We start from the raw sequence: 10,720 nt of genomic DNA on the forward strand, positions 1-10,720 counted from the left end.
TCAAGTACAAGCAATTTACGTGAAAGCATTGCAGGATGTGTATTACTGTAAAGTGGTGCTGGAACATAAACAGGGTAAACACGAAACAATGCACACAGACACCCACACTCGGAAGCCATGAGGCCATTTTTTTTCCTCCCGAGGCAAACTATTCATGTCCGATCTTGCATGTCAGTGAGATTAAATAGACGATGGGCACATTGCAGTAGGAGGGTATTGTAACCTGTATTTAATCTCCGATTTTCCCAAAGAAAAAAAAAAATGACAACCCATCTAACGACGACTCTGGTACAACAACATAAATACTGAGTTGGAAAATGAATTCCAAAAATTAAGCATTTTTTTTCTCCCCTTTGTCACGTTCTGTAAACATTGAAAAATGCAAATCAAGTCTTCTCAGTTCTCAACAAGACAACATCTAAATAACAACAAGAGTCCCAACTGTGAGGCTTGGCTGCCTCACTGCAAAGTCTCCAACGGGCTCAGAGAAAATGTTGAACCTTCTCTCTTTTTAAAAAGAAAAATGTGTCTTTTGCTTTTCTAATCTTAACGTTCAAAAGTGTCAACGTTGTTTTTGATACAGCAGGGTGGAAGGGGTGGTTGCGGCCAGGCTCCGTCCATCAGAAAAGGCTAGTCAGTGTGGTCTGTGACGGGCTCCTACACTCGTGGACGTCCATGCCGCCTGCCACTGAGGTGAGCACAGAGGTGACTGTGGGCATGGTGGGGTTGGTCAAGTCTGTCAGGGTGGTGGGGGTACTGGAGGGGCTCATGGAAGCATTTGAGATTTCAGAGGCCGGTCCTGACGGTGTGCCGCCCTGCAGCGTGGAGCCGTCGGAGGTCTTGTCCGCACCGGTGCTTTCTTGTCGGAGAAGATTCCTCCTGAATTTGGCCCGAGCGTTCTGGAACCAGACCTGCAACAAATACGTTTGTTAAATCAAATCATTTGCAATACAGTCGGGTGGATTTGCGAATCGCATTCACATAGGTCCACAACATTCTTTCTTTCAGAAAAAGAAAGACATTTAAAAATAAATAAATAAATAAATAAAATAAAAATCATGAAGCTTTTTCCACGACAAATGGAAAACATTCCAGCATGCCCGCATATTTATTTATGATGTTTTTTTCCAACAAAGATCACCTAACAAATAAATCCCTGTTACCTTGTCACTTACAACAGCACAAAAAATGAATAATTGATAATTAATCAAATGGAGAAACCAATTTGTTGCTGAGATTGTGTCCTGTAATTGGGTGTCTTTCACAATGCACGGCCAAGATGAATGAAAATCCGATACAGCGTGACGCAAAGGGCCAGACTGTTGCGTTAAGTGGGAAAGTGTATTAATTTTCAAAATGCTGTCAATGCACAAGCATCCATAAGCAGTGGCCCAATCAAATCCGTCCTAGTCAGCATACAATTTTCAAATAATGAAGAAAAAAAAATCGGGCCAATATAAAAACACACACAATTAGCAATTAGCTATTTTCTGTCACATCTTTGCTCGGATTGTATGGTAAGCCTCATCTGGAACACACAATTGAGGCAATGCACACACACTTTTACACACACACACACACACACACACACACACACACACACACACACACATAAATGGGAAATACTTGACCAAATGGGATGTCCTTGCACATATGATCCAATCGTTGTTTCAAGACATCTAACTGCAGCCAAAAAAATCTTTGGTCATGTTAATTATTCAGACTTAGTCCTCAGTAAAGTGGAAGCGCTGCGGAAAATGTTCTGAATGATACAAAGTCGCTTTACCTAATCCCAAAAGTGATAGATGACAACCGTCAAATAATGCAATGCCTGTATTAAGTTGAAAAGGGGGCACTTGAGAAATTAGCATTGGAGTTAAATGTCGTAATGGTATACATTGGAGATCTGTTTTTCATTAGTCTATGTCAGGGGTTAGGGAACTCCGGTTTCTCGGGAGCCATTTACTGCCTGTTTTAGATTCCTCCCTATTACAAAGACACCTGATTCAAATGATCAGCTCATCAGCAAGCCTAAAGCAATTTTGAACTCAGGTGTGTTGGAGAAGGGAGAGATCGAAAATAGGTAGGATACGGCTCTCAAGGAACCCGAGTTGCTATCCCTGATTTATGTAGTAGCATCTCTCCCTACTCAAATAAACAATGAAATAACATGTAGAAAAGGCCAGTCTGAGACCTGCAGCGTTGCTCTGATGTGCAGTCCTTGCAAATTCGAGCACAGCAACCTGACTTTACGGCTAGTGTTAATTCATCCATCCATCCTTTTTCCGATCCGCTTTTCCTTGCAAGGGTCGCGGGGCGTGATGTAGCCTATCCTAGCTGTCTTCAGGCAGTCGGCGGGGGACACCCTGAACCGGTTGCCATCCAATCGCAGGGCACACAGAGACGTACAACCATCCACACTCACACCTAGAGAAATTTGGAGTGTTCAATCAGCCTGCCAAGCATGTTTTTTGGAATGTGAAAGGAAACCGGAGTACCCGATGAAAACCCACGCAGGCCCGGGGAGAGCATGCAAACTCCACACAGAGAGGCCAGAGCTGGAATTGAACCCGGTACCTCTGCACTGTGATGTGGACGCGCTCACCACTGGACTACCGGGCCGCACGGTTTTAATTCACTACATCGAAAAGTCTAAAGTTGAAAATGAATCGACTTATTTTATTTGAGGCACAGCAAGGGAGTAAGGCCAAATCCTCATGGAACCGCAATCCGCTACACTTTGTAACTCAAAACAACCTTTTCTATGACATAGAGTGGAATTAAATGAAAGTAAAACGACATGTAAAACAATTGAACGGATGATTTTTTTGGTATGAGCCATCCAATTTCAAGAAAACAGATCAATGTTTCTTCATCTTTGTCAACAAATCTTGACATTTTGGATCGACGTTCAAGTCTGTGTATGGTAATTCCAATTGAGCACACATCAAACATCCGTCATCATCCTCACTTTGAATAGCGCTTTCTCTCATAAGAGGTCACGTGTCAGGTGGAGCCTCTCCCAGCTGACTTTGCGACAAAAAGCAGGGTACACCCTTGGCTGGTTGCCAGTTAATGGCAGTGAAAGGCAACGGCGTACAAAGACAATTTATAATTGTCAGAGTGCAGCCTGATACTTTTCAGACATGAAGGTAAATGTGCGTCTTTTCGAAAAAGTCTCATCAAAAGTCACATGGTACAGCAAAAAAACATTCACACGCATTTTTTTCCGCATCAACCAGCCCATATAAAAGTGTCTTTTGGAAGGTAACGAAGTCCATCTTTCCGGTGAAATTAACCCTTTCTTGTACCAATTATGATAACCTCTAACCCGACAACATGATAAGCTGTCCACTGCAGTAACCGCTGTTCCTGAAGGAGTTAAATCATCTTTCCTTATTTTTTCCCCCCATATTCCTCATATGAAATTGACAATTTTCCTGTTATTCATCACCAGCCTGTGTGCCGCTGAGTGCAAGTGATGGAACCATGCTTGCACCCCGGGAAACAAGCTGGGGGAGCAGCACGTCAGCTGCAATCGCAGGCGTGAAAACTTGAAAGGATCAAAGCAAAACGACTGCTTTGTCTTCCGCAAGCGTTAATTAAAACAGTAGGACGAATTGAGAAATGGTCTCGTCCCCGTGATGATTTTACCAGTTGTCTGTGGGATTCTACTGTAATCGCTCTTCGATTGCATTAAACAGCTTTTGTTTTTCATCCCTCATTCTTCATCTCGTCGTTTATTCCCTTGACACATATCGCGCTTCCCCTTTCAGAAAATTGTCATTTATGCTACAAAATGCAACTTTAATTTAACTATACACAGTATTTTTTTTATTTTTTATGGATGTCACATCAAATGTTCAGAGAGCAATTTCCCTCGCATGATGAGTAAATACAATGCAAGAGACACGGTCAAAGGTCAGCTGGTTTTGTTTCTTTTTTAGGACAAAACACAAACAGCATCTCTTTCCATTCTTTTAGCCTGCAGTTGTTTTCCAATTATTGACTGATTTAGCTCTGATTTACCAACAATTTGGGTGTATTTGAAATAAAATGGATGAAAATGGACGTGAAGACTTGTGATTGTATTTTTTTACAAATTCAAGCCATTGTATGCAGAGTACAGTGCATGATATTTAGTGGCCACCCAAAGACTGGAAGCCGTGGACAACCCCAACTTCTGAGTTTCTACCTTGGAGAGGTTTCGCTTGGGCTCGGGTGTCTGAATATGTGGCGGTGCATAAAAAGCAAAATTGCAAAAACAAAACTCAAACCATCGCTCTCCAAAACACCTCTTGACCTAACTGACTGCATTCTCTTTCTGTGAGTGTGTGTTCACCTGTAAGACCCGCTTGGTGAGACCTGTCTTCTGGGCAAGCTGCTTGAGGTCCTTGGCGTCTGGGTTATGGTTGATGGCAAAGTAGGACTTCATTGTTCTCAACTGGTGGTGCTTGAAGGACGTCCTCATGCGCTTCGTCTTCTGACTGGAGCTATACTGGGAGTCCCTATCCATGGACTCGCTGTCGTTCTCGTTGCAGCTCAACGCTGCAGCCCAGCAGGGAACAAGAGGAAAAGATTATTACACCGTGGGAATAGTGATCTCATCATTCATCATCATCATTTGGATTCTTTTGTATTCCTTTCAGGCATCAAACCGCATCTTTTAGTTTTACGGGACTGCGACGGCTGCAACGACACACTTGTTTACATCAGCGAATGTGATATTTTGTGCCAAAGAGGAATTCATTCATCAATATCCTCTTCAGCTTGGCACCAAAGACTACAATGTACTGTATGTGCGCAGTATTTATGGCAATGAGAGGGTGGGGAGGAGGTGGGTGAGGTGGGAATATAATATTTGGGGAGGCACTTGAATTACAGTATTTTTAATTTCCAAAATTAACCAGCTCCAACTTGGTACAGTGCCACCGACGTCGGTTAGAGCCACACATCCTCTGAACCTTGTTACACGGCATCTTTGTCCGTCTTTACCAGGAGGAGGTGCTAGCCAGGCTTGAGTAAGCAACATACTCGAGCTTATTTGTCCCGGTCTGCAAATTTCTTGGCAATGGCCGAAGTGTTGCTGCGTGCATAACAGTTCGTGTTCAATATCATAACGCTGCAAATAATGAATATCAAGCGAGTGAAAAGAATCATGATAACACTTCTTTTAATTAGTACAGCCACACCACGCAGAACAAATGTTGCCTCTTCAAAAAAAAAAGCATATGTTGGAATATTTTTATCAGGAAGCAATCTGGGAATGCGATCTGGTCCTGCTACTGCGCGTCTCATCGAGTGTGTTCAGAATTTGGCGCACGCGGGCCACGTGTGCCCTCGTATGTTCTCTGCTAACAGGTGAAGTTGGATGTGGTTTGTGGTTGAAAACACAAGAGGGCGCGCTGCATCTTTACTCTCATCGAAGGCTCTTTTCAATCTGTGATGTAGTTTCTCGTCTTGTTGCAAAATCGAAATGCCCAATTAAAGTTTTACTTACACATGGATCATCTATGATTTCTTTCATGTTTTTTTCAACAAAGCTTGTGAGTGTGCGCAGATGAGCCTGTCTGTTGTTATGTTGTTACGTTATATTACATATTGAATCTGACAAAACCGAGGCATTAACTTGGGAGCCTCCCAAGCAAGTAGTGCTCCATGAACCTGATGTCGTTTCCAGTGAATAACTCTGACAAGCGTAATGATCTTTCTGGTAACAAGTTTGGCCTCGTCCCAGTGCAAAAAGACTTTGTGTGTGTGTGTGTGTGTGTGTGTGTGTGTGTGTGTGTGTGTGTGTGTGTGTGTGTGTGTGTGTGTGTGTGTGTGTGTGTGTGTGTGTGTGTGCGTGTGTGTGTGTGTGTGCGTGTGTGTGTGTGTCGGAAGGGGGGGGGGGGTCTGCAGATGTCTATGGAGTCAGACAAGTGGAAAGGGTGAAAACTGGCGGATAATCAAAAAAGTTCCCTTTTTAATCTCAAGGAGGACAAGTTAACTACAGCACACATTCTGAAGCAAATGCTTACTTTAAATGGTTGTTTTGCATTTGTTGTTAAGGTAAGCATGGACTCTTTGCGTGAAAATGCCTCTGTCATTAAAATCATGTGAAAATGCGTTTTCAGAAATGTGTTTCCGGTTTCTGTTTGGATTATACGCATGTTGCAATTTATTCTATGATCCGGTTCCCCTTATCAACGATGTTACTTTCCTTCGGCCTAACGAACACTTAATCATAGACGTCCATAATGCGACTTCAACATCATTTTGTTGCTATTTTGAAAGCAGAGGTTTGAGCTCGGGAACAACTCCAACTATAGTAAACAGGAAAGGTTTGAAAACGACTTCAACGAAACCACAAAATCGGAAACACGCCGCCTCAAACAATACATTTGAACGACATGCGGGGGGACCCCCGCCCCCTCAAAAAAAAAGTCAATTATTGGATTAGGTCACAATAGGGAAGCATATTTTACCACGTCTTGCATCTGAACAAAATATCATTCAAATCAAAATATACATTCGTAAGACTGTAGATTTTGTTGCGTTATGAAATTTTACTTTGACTGGACGAAAGATTAAAGAACCCGCTCTCCCCGCAAAAATTGTTGAACTTTTTTTTTTCAAAGCACCCCACGTGTCCCCCTTACCTGCGTTATATGCTGCCAGCTCCGCTCCGGGCCCAGGGCTCTTCCTCTTCCTGGGCCGGCCTTTCTGCACTGTCCCCACGCCGTTGAAGTAGGATAGTCCGAGCGTGTTGGCCGGGCCCAGGCCTTTGTGTGGCACCACGTCCGTGTGATTAAAATGCGTCTGATAGTCTCCCTGGATGAGAGTCTCAAAGTGTAGCCGACAGTACACCAGACTGTCCTTCATGCCAAAGTGGTCCCCGGTGGTCAGCATCTTGCTGCAGGTAGTGCAGGTGAAGCAGTTGAGGTGGTAGACCAGGTCCCGGGCCCGCATCACCATCTCCGAGGCCGAGATGCCGAGATGGCACCGAGCGCATCTCTGCACCGAAAATCTTCTGCGGGCAACACAGAACCCCATCAGCGGCTGCACACGCACACGAGTTCGTGGAGGGCCCGTGATTGCTCTGACAGCAACTATAGTGGACGCGACACCCGCTGCGCGTTCAAGAAACCAAAGTTTTGCGTTTCCGCCAAGTCTTTAATACGGTGAGAATTTTGAATGCATACAGTTTGAGACAATATACCTTTTCCTTTGCACTTTTGAAAACAACAATACAACATTCGGGTTAATAAAAAATATGTATATATATATATTTTTTTTTGCTTGATTTGTTTTTTTCAGTGTAAAAATATTGCTGGACTGGCGTAAGGTGACCTGTCAAGTTAAGCGAAGGCATTCCAGTATATTGACTTTCACCTTGTTTCTGTATCTGTCTCTTCTGTATTTTGGGTATAGTATTCCCTTTCGTTGTTTCCCTTGTGTGTTTCAGCCTAAACACCACACACGAATAACAATCCCAAAGCGTGGATTCAAATTAACGGTAGAATCGTTTAAATCGCGCCTTTATCGTTTTTTTTCTGCACCCTTAAAACTGCTTGGTCAAAAATAACCCACTTATGTTTCATAATAAGAATAATGAGAAGAAGAATTGGACTGACACGCTTCTTGGGTCTATTTGATCAAACTTTGAATTGTTTTGTATCAAGCCAGCCAATTTTTTTAGAGTTGTTTTACCCGCCCCCCCCCCCCCCCCCCCCCGCATGTTTGTTTTGTTGTTTTATTGGGTCGAATATTTGAGCAAAATATGCATCTATTTAACGCAGCAGTTTCAACAGTATGGCTGTATACAGTTAAGTTATTTCAAGCGAAATGTCGCCTTTCGGGCAAATTGAATTAATTGCACGCGTAGTCTGATGTGTCATGCAGCGTGGCCGCGGGGCAGTCCTACCTATAATAGTCTTCCTTGCAATAGATGCTGCCGTCCTTGCTGAAGCAGGTGAGCTCCGACTCCAGGTTGAGTTTGCACTCGCAGCACTTGAGGCAGCGCATGTGCCACTGCTTGTCCACGGCCAGCAGGTAGTAGCGGTCCGCTATCTTCCTGCCGCAGCCAGCGCACAGGGCCACGCGCTCCGTTGTCAGGCACGGCATGGCCTGTGGCCAGCGTGGAACACACACCAGGACACAGTCAGCAGGTCAGACAAGTCGAGAGGTTTTGCAACATTTCCTGAATAACGGACCATATCATATAAAGGACAACTCATGGAATCCGTTCGTTCCATGTTCGATTTTAGCACTATTCAGTCCTCACTATTATTATGCATAGATAAAAAAATAGCTCTTGATTTTAAAAAGGCAAATCGTCGAATTCTTACCCCGTCAACACAAAAATTGGATACAAATTAAACATGCCGTAAATGGATTTAAAATGATGCATCGTAGAAAACATGACGGCAGTCAACATTTGCTCTTGCAATAATGATAATAATCATTAGTATCATTATTGTAAGAGTAAATGTTGATTCATTATTATCATTATTGCAAGAGCTAATGTTGACTGCAGTCATGTTTTCTACGACGCATCATTATTATTATTATTATCAAGAAGATAATTCACAAAACAGCACAGCTCACATTAAGGGTTACATTTATTGCGTAGTTCCATTTAACGACTATAATTTGAAATTAAGTTGCTTTGTGAAGTTGCTCATATCGGGCTCTCATGAAAGAAGATAGAAATGTAGACGTAAGTTAATTGTGTATTTCACCGAGAAGAATTACTCGCAGACAAGTGATTTGTGTGATCGTTTCAATTTTGGCCTTTAATGTTTCTCCTTTTGAAATCAACACACGTAACGAGTCATTTTCAGTTTTTTGACATTCGATGAATTAAAATTTTTGACATTCGATTTATTCTTATATTATTATTATTATTATTATTATTACAATTATTATTATCATTAATAATATTGTTGTTGCCGTTGTTGTTGTTGTACATTATTTGTATTGTTGACTGGCCAATCCTGATTTGATGCGAGTATTTTTCCCCCAGATTAGCCTTTCTCATTGCTTTCGACGTCGGAGTCCGTGAGGGAAGTTTACTCCTTTCAAAACAACTAAAGCACTACAACATCAATTATTTGATACTTTTCGATAGTATATGCAGTCAAATGTCCAAGGGCCGCCGCGCAGTGTGCTGTAAACAATCCGAAGGGATGAACTAAATGGCTCCTACCGTCTCCGACTCGCCCATATCGATAGCTGAGCTGATGGCCGCTGACTCGCTCTTTCCCCTCCGGTCCATTTCTTCCACCACGCCGTGCACGTCGCCTCCGGGGAGGCCATGGAAAAGCATCGTTGCCGCCGATGGGAGAATATTATAACTATTCTCCTCGGATCTAAAAGCCAAGATGTCCATCAGAAGAAAAAAAAAAGAAAAGAAAAAGCCACTTGCGCTTCTGTCCTTTATTTTCTCAGGTTTTTCCTTGTTGACGTGACAAGTTGAAAATCCAGATCAGGGAGGGAAAAATGAGGGGAAATCGGACACGTGTTCTCCTCACTACTTATCATCTGCCAATGGAGAACATTTCCTGGATATCATTCATTCTCAATAAGAGAAGTAATTCACAACTCACAAAGAAGATTATGAATTTTGTCTCCGTCGTGATGTATATTTTTTTCTATTACCATCGAATCTTTCTATCATTTCTGCTTGAAAATAAAAAAAAAACGTACCAAACGGCCGGGCTATGTTGCTCTTGGTTCCGATGTGTCCGTCACCAAGCCAGCGAGTTGAGATTTCAGCATTCGACAGTCTCAAAATACCTCCCCTCCACTCCAGAATACAAATTTACTCTGTGCAGGTTTGAAGATGAGTAGCGGAGACTCTTCGCATCTCCCAATTAAGAAAACAAATCAAGCGACATAAAAAAAGAATCCAAATGATAAAACGGCGCGCGCAGGTGCTTCTTTCTTCTCCGTTTGGTTCACCAGTCCAGAATGTTATGCCAAACTACATGTAGGTGACATATTGGAAAACGAAATAAAAAAAATGATTTGCATCATTGAGTTCCCCCTGAGATGAGCGATTTCCCCTCTCTATTCACCGGTTGCCTGTTTACGTTGCTGTTACGTCTCCTGCCAGAGAGAGGCCGCATAACATGTGCGTACAAGAAGAGGAGGAGCTGTCGCTGCGTGTTTCTTGTCCCCCTTCACACCCCCTCCTCAACCGCCGAGCCTCTTTCTCACGTCCACTTTGGACTCTTGCTCCTTATCAACTCGGCCCGGTTGCGTCATGACGCGCCGGGTGAGTTCATTGGCTGGACCGCCGTCATCGAAGTGCTCCGAGTTACTTGAACAACCGAGAAGGCTGAGTGCATGGGAGCCTCACGTCTTGTCTCGATTAGCCTGGACCGCCGCACACACCGCCAACTGGAGCTCAAATGCTGCGAAGAAATAAGAGAGTCGGGCTGTGCGCACTGAAGACGTCTGTTGGGACCTTTCGGGTCTCATGACGCACATCTGCGCTACAAGTTGCTCCCAACAACCACGCCATGGCAGCTTTACTTGATGATTAATTTTTCGTTCTTAAATTTCCCCAGTGTGGAACAAATAAAGGATATCTTAATAAGTATAATCTGTAGCTATCATCGGATGTCTCAATATTTAGACGTCCCACCCCCGGCCTCGCAAATTTACCCTTCCAATGAAAGGGAAGGGGGAAAAAACCCCGTCACGTTCCGGACTGGATTTAATTGTCATTTGT

The 10,720-nt window shown here is 43.2% G+C and overlaps 1 protein-coding gene across 3 annotated transcripts; it reads right to left on the minus strand.

Moving 5' to 3' along the window:
• Positions 1-206: 206 nt before the first annotated feature.
• Positions 207-10,192, minus strand: lhx2b (LIM homeobox 2b). 3 transcript variants are annotated; one of them, XM_052068292.1, is made up of 6 exons: positions 9,691-10,192; positions 9,191-9,353; positions 7,907-8,109; positions 6,642-7,012; positions 4,343-4,548; positions 207-911 (listed from the first exon to the last, which is right to left on the minus strand). In XM_052068292.1, the coding sequence occupies exons 2-6, from the start codon at positions 9,308-9,310 to the stop codon at positions 621-623; spliced, it is 1,191 nt and encodes a 396-aa protein (XP_051924252.1). In that variant the 5' UTR covers positions 9,311-9,353; positions 9,691-10,192; the 3' UTR covers positions 207-620. The 3 variants fall into 3 exon arrangements, with proteins under 3 accessions (XP_051924252.1, XP_051924251.1, XP_051924250.1); XM_052068291.1 differs by having other exon boundaries at positions 6,642-7,009; positions 9,191-10,192; XM_052068290.1 differs by having other exon boundaries at positions 9,191-10,192.
• Positions 10,193-10,720: the final 528 nt, after the last annotated feature.

This window comes from Hippocampus zosterae, chromosome 6 (assembly GCF_025434085.1).
Source record: "Hippocampus zosterae strain Florida chromosome 6, ASM2543408v3, whole genome shotgun sequence".
In the NCBI taxonomy this organism is placed as follows: Eukaryota; Metazoa; Chordata; class Actinopteri; order Syngnathiformes; family Syngnathidae; genus Hippocampus; species Hippocampus zosterae.